Below are 14789 nucleotides of genomic sequence, written 5' to 3'. Positions count from 1 at the left end.
AGCAAATGGGGAATCTTACATTTTCTATACAAGTATAAAATATGATTCTTACCCAATACAAATACACATTTTCTGTGTTGCAGAGGATAAACAGACCAGTATTTATTTACAGTTTAAAAAAAAACAAAAAAGGTATACAAAGATTGTTATACATTCATGCTGACAAACTTAAAAAAATAAAATAATGTAGCTGCAGCAGGTAAATTAAGAAACTAAATATGCTTGATCAATGATGCTTAATAGGTCCATCTTGACATTGTCTAACCCACTTAAAATCTGTAATTCTACTTTTCAGTAACTTCCCATTTTGTGGCATGAAAAAAAAAGTTGTCAGCGATGTTATAAATAGTGCAAAGAGTTTGTCAATGTGTTGGCTATGGCCAAAAAAAGAGGGGTGAATTTAGAATAACGCCATACAAACAAGTAAAACAAAATAAGTTAATATGCAGTGGAAGATATTGTAGACACACAGGTGTACAAACAGGCACAAAAATTCTGATGGCATTAATAGAACTTAAATGGCTGTGATCAACATTGAGTTTCTGAAATGTGGAACGTTGTACAACCCCAATTCCAGTGAAGTTGGGACATTATGTAAAATGTAAATAAAACTGAATACAATGATTTGCAAATCCTCTTCAACTGCACTCTTATTACAAAGCCACGCTGTTGTAAAACGTGCAGAATGTGTCTTGGCATTGTCTTGTTGAAATAAGCAGGTACATCCCTGAAAAAGATGTTGCTTGGATGGCAGCATGTGTTGCTCCAAAACCTGGATGTACCTTTTAGCATTGATGGTGCCATCACAGATGTGTAAGTTGCCCATGCCATGGGCACTAACACCCCCCCCCCCCCCCCCCATACCATCACAGATGCTGGCTTTTGAACTTTGCACTGGTAACAATCTGGATGGCCTTTTTCCTTTTTTGTGAGGACACAACGTCCATGATTTCCAAAAACAACTTGAAATGTGGACTCAGACCACAGCACATGTTTCCATTTTGCGTCTGTCTATTTCAAATGAGCTCGGGTAGAGAGAAGGCGGCAGTATTTCTGGAGGTTGTTGGTGTATGGCTTCCGCTTTACATGGTAGACTTTTAACTTGCACTTATAGATGTAGTGACAAACTGTTAAATGATAATGGTTTTCTGAAGTGTTCCTGAGCCCATGCGGTAAGATCCTTTACGCAATGATGTTGGCTTTTAATGCAGTGGTGCCTGAGGTATCAAAGGTCACGGGCATTCAATGTTGGTTTTTGGCCTTGCCGCTTACTTGTAGAAAGTTCTCCAGATTCTGAATCTTCTGATTATATTATGGACTGTAGATAATGGAATCCCTAAATTCCTTGCAATTGAATGTTGAGAAACATTGTTCTTAAACTGTTGGAGTATTTTTTATTTTTTTTTTCATGCAATTGTTCACAAAGTGGTGATCCTCGCCCCATCTTTGCTTGTGAATGGCTGAGCCTTTTGGGGATGCTCCTTTTATACCCAATAATGACACTCGCCTGTTTCCAATGAGGTGTTCTTTGAGCATCCATCAACTTTCCCAGTCTTTTGTTGCACCGTCCCAACTTTTCTGAAACATGTTGCAGGCATCCATTTAAAAATTAGCAAATATTTGCACCTATACAATAAAGTTTCAGTCTGAACATTAAATATTTTGTCTTTGTGGTGTATTCAATTGAATATAGGTTGAAGAGGATTTGCAAATCATTGCATTCTGTTTTTAATTTACATTTTACACGACGTCCCAACTTCACTGGAATTGAGGTTGTACAACAATTTAAAAAAATTTTTTTAAATAACCCAACGGTGAAAAATTTGCATTTATACAAGTTTGTCAAAGACTGAGGCAGTTGGTTGTTGAAAGAGAAACTGGAAGACTGAGGTAGTGAAAATGGATGGATCCAGATTAGGGTGTTTTAAATGTTAGAAACGGACACACCCATTTTGAGTGACTGAAATTGTTTCTACTATACATAAGAATAATTCCACCACCTGATATATAGGATCAGTCAATATTCTGTGTAAAAATACAGAGAAAAGAAGGGTCACATTTAGTTTTCTGACTGTATCGCCCAGTCGCCAAAAGTGATCACTCAGCCGACAGCGGTCTCTAATCAAAAGGTACAGCAGTTTCTCTTTGGTGCAACTGCCTCAGCTGTCACCACTTTCACATCAAACAAACTTTATCACATTTATACACACACAACTACTGTGACGCCGCTCGCGTCTTCATAGAACGAGGAGAAGAAAAAAAAAAAGCGGAACTGGTCTTGATTCCTCTGAGCTGCAGCAAAGTGATAAAACATCAAAGCTGCATTCCGTTCACAGAAGGGAAAACAAAAAAAAAAAAGATAAAAGATCAAAAGCTACTACACTGTTAAACTTAACGGGCTTATTCCATTCTGTTGCCAAAAACCATTACAACCCCAATATGCAATTAAAACAATGGGAAATAGAGTATTTTACAGTTTACTTCCCCCCAGGTTGTGTAACACTTTATAAAAATGTTTAGATTTTCCAAAGTGACAATGGTGGAGTGCGCATACTCGGCCTAATGATGTACAGTCATCAGTATTATTTGGGGACAATGGCACAGGATTCCATAAATATTTTCTTGCTTTTTTTTTTTCTTAAGAGATTTCTAGGGTTTTGTTTTTTTTTGAAAATCTAGCATCATGTTAAATCTGTAATCAAACGGCTGTAAGACTTTTAAATTACAGTCAAAGGTATGGCCTTTGTCCCTCCGCCATTGACTTTTTGTAGCTAATGGTGTTCACGCCGACAGTTTTAACCCTGAGTAAGGTTTTGACCTCTGGCTCCGCGCGTGTCGCGACGTGGGGGTGAGACTTAATTAGAAGCATGGAGCGAGTCCGGGAATAGTAACTCGCCTAAACAAAACCTCTTGTGAAAAAGGGTTGAGTACTGAGGTCAGGCCCAAGACTTCAGGTTCAGAATAAGAACTTGAACTTGTCACTTCCTGAAAGAGTGCATTTGAAATTATTTCACAGTATACTCAAATCTGAAAAAAAAAGTATAAAGTTTTATATACATATATATCTCCAAACTCAGGTCTAGATTAACTAGTAAAATGATAGCTTCCTCGTGCTGCAGAATAAAAGGTATGTGTTGTCAAGTTCACCAGCTGTCAGTCAATTACGAATTGCTACATACTCATGTAGCTATGAGGTGATATGTCCAGGAAGTTTGACCACTATGATCCTCCACTTTGTTTGGACATCTCTACTGCCGAGACGACTCTTTATAATGTAGACGCCGCCTCTTCTTCACCTTGAAGAAATCTAGAGAAACCAGGGGGAGGGACAACGTTGTTTGTAATTACAATAAATCTGATGTAAATCAGTTTTAATTTGGATGTTTGCTGTGTGGCTAACCTGTGATAGCAGGCTGTTCGCGCTTTCTTGGCTGTCTAAGCCAGTAGCGCCCCCCGGTGGACACCTCGAGGTAATCGTCCCCAGAACAAGATGAGCTGGTGGATAAAGGGGAGCCCTCATCTGATGAAGACAGCAGCCATCTAGGAGGCTTTGCCATCCCAATTCCGGTCTGTATCGCCGGACTCACGGTGCAGCTACGGTAGAACGCCGGCACATCCTGACAGCTGAGCTCTTCCCACTCCACGGTGGAGCCCTGCGCTGGCCTGTCCCTCTCGAAGTCAAAGTTCCAGCGCTTGTTGGCCACCTCCACGTTCATGCGGAAGAGCCTCTGGAAGTCCTGCTGCAGCTGCTCGTGGTCTACGGGGCCGAACAGGTTCCTACGCACAGGCCCCACCTTCAGCCTGAGTGCGTCTATCCCTCCAGAGTGGGCGATCATCTCAGACGTTGTAGCCGGAACAGCTGTGGATGTCGACGGAGAGGCCATTGCCATGTCCCTGTCAGAAATCACCAGTAAGCAGACACAACAGAGAAGGTCAGAGGTTAACTGCTGGCTCTGTTGAACAAGGTGTGAGCTGGGTTTTATTTACTCAACAACCCAGCAACAGTTACACAAAAGAACACCAAATAAACTCGATAGCACAAACTATGACTAAGGCATTTATTTGGTACTAGGTGCCTACTCGTCCCAGGGCGGGACTGAAATGAAAACTTAATCTTCACCAACAACGCTATCACCGCCCACCTATCCTGGATTTCACAAAACTATTGGGGTGTGAATAAAGCTGCCCCAAGAGGAGACAGCTGCTGCTTCTACTACAGTGCTCAATAGCTTACATCACTCCCCGTATGTCAAAGTATGTGTACGCCAAGTTTGGCTCAATTCCGAGGTGCCATTTGGATGGCAGAGGGACATACACACACTAAAGTATAGACAGTGAGCTCAAGAGCATCAAAAACCTGGAAGGGGATGGGAAAACATGCAGCAGCAGGTGAATAAAAAGACTTCACAAAACTGGCCAGATCAAGAACACCCTCCGGAGAGGGAGGCATATCTATGTCAAACCTGGGGCAAAGTAAACAAGAGGACTTAACCAGAATGAATAGTGTTTACTGCAGTTCAATTTCAATTTATTTTCATTTATATAGCGCCAAATCACAACAGAGTTGCTTCAAAGCGCTTCACACAGGTAAGGTCTAACCTTACCAACCCCCAGAGCAACAGTGGTAAGTAAAAACTCCCTCTGAGGAAGAAGCCTCAAGCAGACCAGACTCAAAGGGGTGACCATCTGCTTGGGCCATGCTACAAACATAAATTACAGAACAATTCACGGACGAATATACAAGAAATGCTATTGGGGCACAGGACAGGAGGATCGCCAACACGAATACAACTCCCATCTCTGGATGGAGCTGAACCTTAAACAGAGAGAAAAGACAGGCATCAGAAAGACAAAAAAATAAACTGGGCTGGGGTGTCAGCCAACTGCTCCAAAACCTAATTTTTCTTAATTTTCACAACTTTTAAACTTTTTGTGATGATAAAAACGTCATCAGTGATGATTCGGAGATCACAGTTAAACAGTGCAAGTAGTACGTTCTTAATTTTACCGGATATATTAATCTGAAAGTAAGTTAAAAAAAACAAAAAAAAGGTGTTACTGGGGGCTCCAGAGTTACACAATAGTTAAGCAGATTTTTCTTTTCTTTTTTTTTTCCTTACTTTCACAAGGCAAATGGCCAAGAAATGTCACGACTTATACTGTAAAGTGGACAGTAATGTTGGCACTTCAACGCAACACCGAAAATACAGTTAAGTGCGCACTTAAAATTAGGTTTATTTTAGACTATTAAACTATATGTCCCTTAACGTTTGAGAAATGTTGAGAAATATTTCTCGGTAGGAAGAAAAAAAAAAAAAAAAAACTTTTCTTTCCCTGCTATGAGCAGGATTTTGTGAGCGAAAGTTGTTTGTGTCGAAGACGAAGTGGGCGCGGTGACCGGATCAAGTTTCCACTACGGTCGATGTCCCCGCTTACAGACAAAAACAAAACGCCCGAAAATTACCGTTTTAGCCTCATAAAACCGCTGTCCGTCACATTCAAACAGCCACAATAAGTATTAAATATAAATATCACCATGTAATGGTGAATAAAATCAGCGCGGGCACGTTTTCAGAAAGTCGCTCGTGCGAAAAAAAAAAAAAAACAGCTCTGACGCAGTTACATTAAGAACGTGGGTCAAACAAAAATCCATTCTGACAGTGTACTTTAAACACACACACACACTCAACATTAAATGCAAAAACGTATTTATTTTGTTGTTGTTGTCAAAAACACAGTTTTCCAGATGCACTTTAACGCAACGCGTATCACCTCCGAAGTTCAGCTTTCCGAACACGAATAAACGTTAAATTTAACAACACACCTATATATTTAAAAAAAAAAAAAAATCATCTCCTCACCATCTGCGTTCGTGTAGCCCAGAAAAACCTAAAGTGGAGTGAACGTCTCACGCGTTTTGTGACAGCTCCGTGGCGTGGACACAAACTGTGTGACGCAGCAAAGGTTTGTTATGAAGTGTGCAGACAGAGGGGGGCGTCGCACTGCACGACTCACGTGGTTTTCAGCAAAAACAGGCCACTACTGTGATGAAAGTATCACAAAATACGACTGCAAGTCAACGCAACACAAGCTGCAGCCAGAATGGAGAAAATGCACGAAAGCGGACAAATTAAAAAGTATTGCACGATCGCTTGCATGAGGCTCTACGTTCATTTAAAAAAAAAAAAATGGAATTGCAAATGATCTTCGTGGCCTTACCGTGTAATTTAGATGCTCCGTTTCTTCTCTGGCTCTGGTCTGACTGGAAGTAGGTCAAACATCTTTGGCGCCAGCGGCCATTTCTCCGTCCTCTCCGGTGTGGCACATATTCTCGTGGGGCGCTTGCATCACGTTTTATTTTGGCACCTGCAACGTGACTTGGACGGAACACGACGCCTCGTTTCTCTCCCCCGAGGCTCCTGCAGATTTATCATCCACGTTTTGGGTGTGTGGCGGGAAAAAAAAAAACACTACGTGGCTTCACAAGTTGGAGAAAGCAGGAATGAAAATAGTTTATGTCCTACTGAGATAAAAAAAAAAATAATGTCTTCTTATTTATAGGTTTTGGAAAAGATTAGGTGAATATCCTCTAAAATGCAGTGAGTGATTTGATGAATGAATTAGAGGTGGGTGATACCGGGAATTTCGGTATTGATCTGATACCAAGTAAATACAGGCCCAGTATCGCTGATATCGATACCGATACTTTTTCATATTTAAGCTTCATAGATCCAAAGGATCCAAAAGACCTAGGATAGAATTTCGCCAAACATTGTACGTGACAACAAAATACTTTATTATCACACTCAACATTTTTGTTTAAAAAAAATATCACAACACAACTTAAAACAAAATCTCCTGAGGTAGAGGGCTGACAAACCACAATACAAAGGATGCGCTGCTCTTACAGACAGAGAGTAGACTTTGGTTAATCTGCGTGCGCAGCAGTCAGTGCATGCAGGAGAGAAAAAAAGCTTGAGTATCGATCTTTTTACACGAGGATCGTTCAATATCAATACCGGCGTTGGTATCGATATTAGGATTGATCCGCCCACCTCTAGAATGAATGAGTGCATCCCCTCTAGGTTTATATGATGAGTACTATAAATGCTTTCATCTTGTAAGTCACCAAATTAAGAGAATATATAATGAGCACAGCCCTTTTACCTCTGGAGAAACTTTGAGCCACAGATCCATCCAAAAAGTGAATTTATTTTGCCTGTGTCATATCCAATAAACCTGTCTGCCACCTGCTGGATGGTTAGTGGATGCTGGCTTGCTGATGGGTTATTTGTAGCTGTGTTTGTCAGTCAGGGAGAGAGTTTTTTTGGTTGTTTAGCAGCCACAGAAAAAGAATGCAATGGAGATAGCAGAACTTGGTACACAGTGAGTGTGATCTGTGAGAGAGCGTTAAGGCACAGAAATGTAGTAAATTAGTGAAATAAACCTTTGTTTTCATTGAAAAACTCAATGTGGACACACAGCTACACAACCCCACAGAAGGGACACCCTTCTCTGTCCATCTGTCTTAAACCATGCTGCCCAATGTGTGGCCCACAGGCCACATTTGGTATGCATTGCCTTCGTTTTAGCCCAACATGGAAATGACAGATTCTGTGCAAAAAATAAATTACTGTTAAGCAGATACAACTGGTGTATTTATTATTATGCAGAGCTCAGAGGGTTAGGAAATTAAATTGTAGATAAAGTGGAATTAGTCATTTGAAACCAATTTAACTGATGAATTTTTAAAAATAACCCCAAAAACCTGTTCAGTGTCAACATTAAGAGCAAGCTTTGACTCAAAAAGTTACATCCAATTTAGTCCCACAGAGTCCCCAAAAATATAGTCAAGTGTGTCTGATTCATCTATAATATTTATTGGGGTGTTAAAGTACCAACCCCTCCTCTGCGTCATGACACCTGGGTAACAGATCAAGTAGGTGATTGCCTGTTGGGGTGAAATACAATGGGGACCTTGTGTGCCCAGTGGCCCCTACGGTAACCACAAAGGCCCAACAGGAACCCTGTACACGAGTTGGCTAACAGCACTCTGGTGAAGCAAGAAGTCCTCAAAGGTGGATCAGATGAAGGAGGTGATGATGGCTTTGTAACCCAAAGGCTGTGAGGGATGATGAAGGCTGCAGCAGGTCCTCAGACCAAGATCTTCTGGGATTTCCAGCCATCAGACCAGGCTATGAATCTGTCAAGGGAAAGTTGTTGCATGCTGACAAACACACACGGTTTGTCAGCATGCAACAACTTTCCCACGTTAAAAGAACCCCATGTGCAGGCGTCTTTAGATTGACCCTAGATATAGATATCTCATCTGGGAATCGATTAAGAGACTATCTTCCTTGCCACTGAGGGATTGCCACGGAATATTTATTGATAATTCTCGTGGTGCTTTTTTAATGTCCATTCCTGTTGATCGTTGATGTCATTAATCCCCTTTGTTGTTGTTCTACCTCCCTTTCTTGACCATTCTTGTGACATTTACTCAGTGGTGCCATGATTGACCAATCAAATCTGTCCTTATAGTGGATTTGCTGAAGCCAGTCTTGATTAATACCCATTAATTTTAGCATGATTAGAGATACCATAGCATACACGTCTCATTAAAGGGAAACTACATCATAGTACCGTAGTTCAAGTGCATCAAAATCCCAGTTCTCAACCCCGTGATGCCGTTTTTGTTACCTCTGTATGCCAGCGACTACATAGACTGGGCAGAATATCTCAAAAAGTAGTGCACAGATTTTTGACTACATTTGTTTTTATCAAATTAGTCCATGTGCCACAGAAGAGTTGATGACATGTGGATGGTAATCCAGATGTACCTCAGAAATGTTTGTGGTTTCTTTTTCCTTTAATGTTCTTGCTTCATGGTGTGTTTGGATGAATATGGAGACAGTTACAGTCTCAAGGAGAAACAAAAAGCAAAAACCTATCACAAATAGCTGAAAAACAAAATTGCTTCTGTCAAATTTAAACTAATTGTATCAGTAAGACAGATTCTAAGTGTCCTCGTTTCACTTCGAATGCGGTTTGGGAAAGTGGCACTTCAGATGCTTGAAGGTTTCAGCATCCTTCCAAGCAGAACCCTGAAACTGAGAGCGTTGATACAATGAAGCGCCTGTCAGATTCTGAGACTGTGACATGTGCGGTACAGTTTGTACCATAACGCAGCCTCAATTCAGCTTCCCCCTTCATAAGAGCGACAGAGGGTGAAAAACAGGGGAGGAAGTTCTTGAGGTGCAGGTGCAGCACGGGGATTTCCGCATCCTTCCAGTGGCCAAAATACAGTAAACCGAAAAGGAGTTCTACTGCAGACAGATTGTTTATGGCAGTCATTGTTTACTGATGTCACACACAACAACCAAACAAAGAATAGAGGCTACATATAAACATGCATTGATAGACGTATAACCCAAAACAAGGTGTACACAACAAGATTGCATGTATATCTGTAGGCTATAATAGTCTGTCTGAAGCAAAGGTCTTCACAGAAATATGAACTGAAGCAATGGTGTGTATTGGTGAGGGGAAGCTCCAAGGCGTGGTGAAGGGGACAAATGTGCCCCCTAGAGGTTAAGGGCACCAATTTGTTTTTTGTTTTTTTGTTTTTTTGTGTGTGTGCTTCCTTGCAATGGGGTCCCGAGTCTCCATACCAAGTTTGGTTTTAATATGTCAAAGCATTGCTGAGATATGGTCTTTAACTTAGTTAGTGGCATCACCACCAAATTCAATTGGCTGTGATGAATGAACGGTTTGAAAAATCAAACTGCCATATTAACAGAGTTATGTTGCTTGGTCTGAATATCAAGTGAGCCAGTTTTCTTGAAGACTGGACATTTGTGGCTTCTGATTTATTTATTTATTGAGACTTTTCCATAAAATCCAGTATATCGAAAAATCCAGTACGGTGAAAATTGATGTCACATGGCAAATTGAACAAAATTTTGTCCACAAAATCAGGCACACATTTCAAAAGTTGCATGCATAAACATGCCTTCATATTTTACCTGTTGGTGGCGCTACAGTGCTGGAGGTGCAGACTTGAGACTTGGAGAAAACAATGACAAGATTTGGGACTGTGCCCCACTAATTGTACCAAATTTTATAATCTTCTTACAGAGTTGAAATGAAGTGTGACAGATGCATGCGTGCAGTGCAACAAAATTATTTTGATTAAAATAAATTCAATAAAATTTGGTAAAGAGATACGACTTAGGTTGATTGCATTTTGAGCTGTATGCTGATACGGGATCTACTTACTCCATATTTTTTGTTAAGTTTCCATGTGATTTCTAGGTTTTGTTTTTTTTTGGGGGGGGGGGGGGGGGCAAGTAGGTGTTTCCATGGGAGCACTTGGCCAGCTGTGGAGGCCACGGGGGGGGGGGGGGGGGGGGGGGGGGGAAGCAGTGTTCTGGTTTCACAGGCGGATCGTGTATGGTTGTTTGTGTGCATCCAGTTTCTTGTGGAGGTTCTGCAGAAGTTTGGGGTTTTCTTCGGGACAAACGGCTCGCTGGCAGCTGGATTTTGTCAGGAGTTGACCAGGCGGGAGTTTGTGTGTGAACTGTGATGTAACTTGAGTCACTGTTTGTTTTGGGTGCTGACATGTGTGCGCATGTTGAGTGTGTATGTACAGTTTTCCCTCTTTTTTTTTTTTTTTTTTGAATCAAGAACATTGTGTACTGTTACATGACTGCAGTGAGCTTGTTTTTGCAATCTGCAGAGTACAAATGTGGGTGGGGCAAGGAGTACAGGGGGAGGAGCTTGGGGCGGGGCTACATGTTGTAAAGCGAGCCTTTGTTTTTGTCCCTGCATAGTTGGACTTTTTATTTTGCTCTCGCTGAGCAGCACAGAGCGGCGACTGGGAGAGAGCTTGTGAGAGCCGTGAGAAACAAATGCCCAAAGCCATCATCTGGCCCAGAACGGCACTCGTCGTGCATGCCTCTGCCAAACCCCCCAATTCCTTTTTTTTTTTTTTTGCATGAGTTTAGAAAGTTGTAAAGTTTTCTTGCTACACTTCGTACTGAAGATCTGCGTTCCTAGTAATACAAAAAAGTAAAATGTACTGATGATATATTTTCAAAAGTATACCCACCATGTTCACCATGTTTCTGCAAAACCTGCTCTCTAATAAAATAAAAGGCCTGTTTTTTAATGTCAAAAGTTCAGCAAAAGTGTTGGTGAGCCATATTAAAATAACAAATGGACGAAATGTAACAACATGGAGAGAAATGAGGCCTAAAATTATGGTGCATTTCTATACATGCACTCAGTTATGACAAAACAAACTTTACAGTGATTACTCACATAGCGGGCACCCTGCTTTAGCCAGAGATAGCTGTTATTTACGTCAGGTGGCAGCACTTTCTTGTGTCCTTAAAGGAGTATTATAGTGTGATAAAGTTTTATGGCCTCACATGGGCTTGGGTGGGCTATTAAGGAATGTATTTCATGAAATTAATGATTATTATCCCCATTTTGTGATTATCAGTCCCCATTTTGCTCCATTTCGTTGCATTTCGTCCACTTTGTTTTTTAGTATAACTGCCCCCCTGCCAAGACAATGCTTCATGTTAAAGTGGCCTAGTCTAGTATATTCTAGGCTACTAGGACATTTTATACCACTCTACACACTCGGATACACAAAATAATTGAGTATACAGTGTTAAATTTTCATGATTTTACAAACTGATGGAAAATCCTTACAAATGACAACATACATTTTTTTAATTTCTAGGTGAAGATGTAAAACTTGTTCACAAACTGCATTTTTGTATTCATTATGTTACCAAGTTACAGATGCAATGCAGAAATCAAGCTCAAATTTTACAGAAAGTGGTAAACATTGTAGTATTGTGTGTGGTCAAAACTGTCTGTTGCTGTTGATATCGGTATTCTACGTTACAGTAAATTTATTTTATGAATTATAATTGAGAAAAGGTTATGTGGACATTGATATAAAGACTTAATTATGAAAAACATAGCAATCTGGAATAGAAGGGTATAGTCTAGCATAGCCCAAACATACTCTGGGGTGTAAATTACACCTGGAGTATATTGTAGGCTAGGCCAGACTACACTCACTGGTCACTTTATTAGGTACACCTTGCTAATCCCGATGTCGCAGACTGAACGTCTCCCCCCCCCCCTAAAAATTGGTCCGCCCTGCCTTCACTGTGCATGCGTCATTAGCCACAGCTTACCGATTATCACCTCGTTTCTGCTTAATACTGCACTCCAGTCATCATCTATCTCAGCAACAGATATCTGAAGCTTTTGTACAACAATCATTTCCACATAAATTCACTATTATTTCATCGTAAAAAACACTGAGGAAGCAATCAGCGCGCCACACACTTACATGGGCTGCTAGTCGTTGCGTTTGTTAGATAATATCTGTGCTAATTCTTTGTTTTATGTTAGCCATTAAGTATTTGTGTTATTTGTTTGGAAGTTCTGAGAAATATGTTATGTTTTACTCTATCATCTGTCCAAGTTTCAGATACAGGGAGAGCTCCCCTGTTGTGAGAGCCAGTAACATTACTAAACCACACCCATGTTAACACCCACTGTTGTGAAAGTGTAGTGACACGGACCCACAACAGGGGGCGCAAATGAACGGTCAATAGATGAGCCAAAAAGTAACAATTTAAATGTTGTGAAGGTGCACAACGAATACACAGACAATCTCAGAATTTGATAACAGTCAATCCACAAAGGTGACGTGTGGGCAGGCTCGAGGATAGAAGACGTCTGTCCTGAGAAGAGCCAGAACCACACGATTTCCGCCGCCACCGAACCTGGTGAATACTGGAGCCGCCAAGTCCCGAATTCCCAGGTGATCACCCGACTGTCGGATCTGGTACTGCTGGCGAAGAACAAAGACAGTCATGTGTGGGTGTGTGTACACCCCGTAACAACAGCAGTGGGAATGCCACCTCCACCTCTAACACACACTCGTGCAGCGTCTGTTTAACCACTTATCTGACGGACGTAGGACGAAACAGTCGTGACCCACGCCGGTCCTCTGGTTGACAGCTGCAAAACAATAGCTCTTGGAATCAATTAATACAGGCAGAGAAAGTTACCTCCATAGAAGTACGATATCTCGGCAACGAGGTGGAGATGACGTCTGGTCTTTATGGAGTGAGATGCTGTAGAGTAGATGGGTGACAGCTGTCAAGAGCTAATGAGTGACAGCTGTCACCCCCGGCTGTGTCAGTGGCGGCAGCGCCCTCTCATGCCTGAAGCCCGCACTTCAGGCAGGGCGCCCTCTGGTGGTGGGCCAGCAGTACCTCCTCTTCTGGCGGCCCACACAACAACCCACAAGGTATAAAAAGTGTTGTATGACTCATTTTAGGGGCCTTTCACAAGATGGACACTGTTTGTGAGGGTCCCAGGCCTGGTTTCTAATGTGACCATGAATAAACTCAAAATGAGGAATACAATGGTTTGGTTTTTGGTAAGGGGCAGAATTTTACATAAAAAGAACCAGGTAGAAATAACACGTTCACTGGGCATCATTTCAAAATGTCACAGAATATCGCCTCATTTCTGCTTAAAACTGACTTTAGAATTATTTAAGAGGTTTTACCTTGTCATGTGATGGTTAATCCCATTAATCCATTTGATTGCTTTAGATGAAGAGACTCTGTCTCAGACGTGCTGCTGTGGTCTGAGATGACGCACGCACAGTGGAGGCAGGGCAGACCAATTTTTGGGGGGACCGTTCGGTCTGCGACACTGGGTTGGACCCCTTTTGCCTTCAGACCTGCCTTCATTCTCTGTGGCATAGATTCAACAAGATGTTGGAAACATTCCTCAGAGAGATTGGTCCATATTGACATGATGGCATCATGCAGTCGCCAATTCAAGGAGCCCGCCCCTTCTTCTCTGACATCAACAAGGCATTTTCGTCCACACAACTGCCGTCGCTCACTGGATATCTTGTCTTTTTTTGGACCATTCTCTGTAAAAACTCGAGATGGTTGTGTGTGAAAATCCCAGTAGATCAGCAGTTTCTGAAATACTCAGACTAGCCTGTTTGGCACCAACAAGCATGCCACATTCAAAGTAAAGTCACGTAAATCCCTATTCATCCCCATTCTGATGCTCGGTTTGAACTTCAGCAAGTCATCTTCACCACATCTAGATTCCTTTCGTCATGTGTTTGGCTGATTAGCTATTTGTGTTTACAAGCAAATAAACAGGTGTACCTATTAAAGTGGCCGGTGAGTGTATATAATTCGTATTATTACTGACTCCAGCTGCTTTGTACACTGTTTGTACTCTGTGGAGCTACAGGTGAAAACCTTCAGCTGACTTTTTTTTTTTTTTTTTTTGGCATTACCTACATCTGGAAAGCATCTGGTTTTCATCCGGCTCTGCAGTACAGGGTTGTGCGTGAGAGTGACAGTATGTGAGCGTGTGGAATTCCCACTCAGTGATCACAAAAGTAGACACACCTGTTTATTGCAATACAAACCGACACAGTAGTCTTGTTTAAAAATCAAAAAAAAAAAAAAAAAAAAAAAAGCAATCATGACTATTGCTGCATTGTTATTGGCTTCCACGATGCTGTTTCTAATATTTTGTCTGAATGAAACTGAGCTCATATTTCGGGTACCTGATAACAGCTGACTTCTCAGCAGATCTGCCTCCAGGAAGGGAATCGAGAACTGGCTGCTGTTAAAAACTGGTTTCATATTTTTCAATCATCATAACTGTTTGTTTCAGGCACTGTCAGTTCGTCTTATCAGTGTCTGCATGTTTTT

The 14789-nt window shown here is 41.4% G+C and overlaps 1 protein-coding gene and 3 long non-coding RNA genes across 4 annotated transcripts in view; 1 reads left to right on the top strand and 3 right to left on the bottom strand.

Moving 5' to 3' along the window:
• Positions 1–1014: 1014 nt before the first annotated feature.
• Positions 1015–14789, bottom strand: part of LOC117504337 — a 28575-nt gene continuing 14800 nt past the window's right edge. The window contains exon 2 of the long non-coding RNA XR_004558771.1: positions 1015–1159. This is a non-coding gene — a long non-coding RNA (uncharacterized LOC117504337). The remainder of the gene's footprint in view (positions 1160–14789) is intronic.
• LOC117504335 lies at positions 1835–5722 on the bottom strand. The gene is made up of 2 exons (XR_004558769.1): positions 5674–5722; positions 1835–2214 (listed from the first exon to the last, which is right to left on the bottom strand). It is a non-coding gene; the product is annotated as an uncharacterized LOC117504335 (long non-coding RNA).
• LOC117504336 lies at positions 2544–3036 on the top strand. Its single transcript, XR_004558770.1, has 2 exons — positions 2544–2922; positions 2955–3036. It is a non-coding gene; the product is annotated as an uncharacterized LOC117504336 (long non-coding RNA).
• cdkn1d (cyclin-dependent kinase inhibitor 1D) lies at positions 2661–5977 on the bottom strand. Its single transcript, XM_034163770.1, has 3 exons — positions 5862–5977; positions 3401–3894; positions 2661–3307 (listed from the first exon to the last, which is right to left on the bottom strand). Exons 2-3 carry the CDS (start codon positions 3888–3890, stop codon positions 3249–3251), a joined length of 549 nt encoding a protein of 182 aa, XP_034019661.1. The 5' UTR covers positions 3891–3894; positions 5862–5977; the 3' UTR covers positions 2661–3248.

Source organism: Thalassophryne amazonica, chromosome 22 (assembly GCF_902500255.1).
Source record: "Thalassophryne amazonica chromosome 22, fThaAma1.1, whole genome shotgun sequence".
Lineage (NCBI taxonomy): Eukaryota > Metazoa > Chordata > Actinopteri > Batrachoidiformes > Batrachoididae > Thalassophryne > Thalassophryne amazonica.
This window is presented reverse-complemented; position numbering and strand designations above follow the sequence as displayed.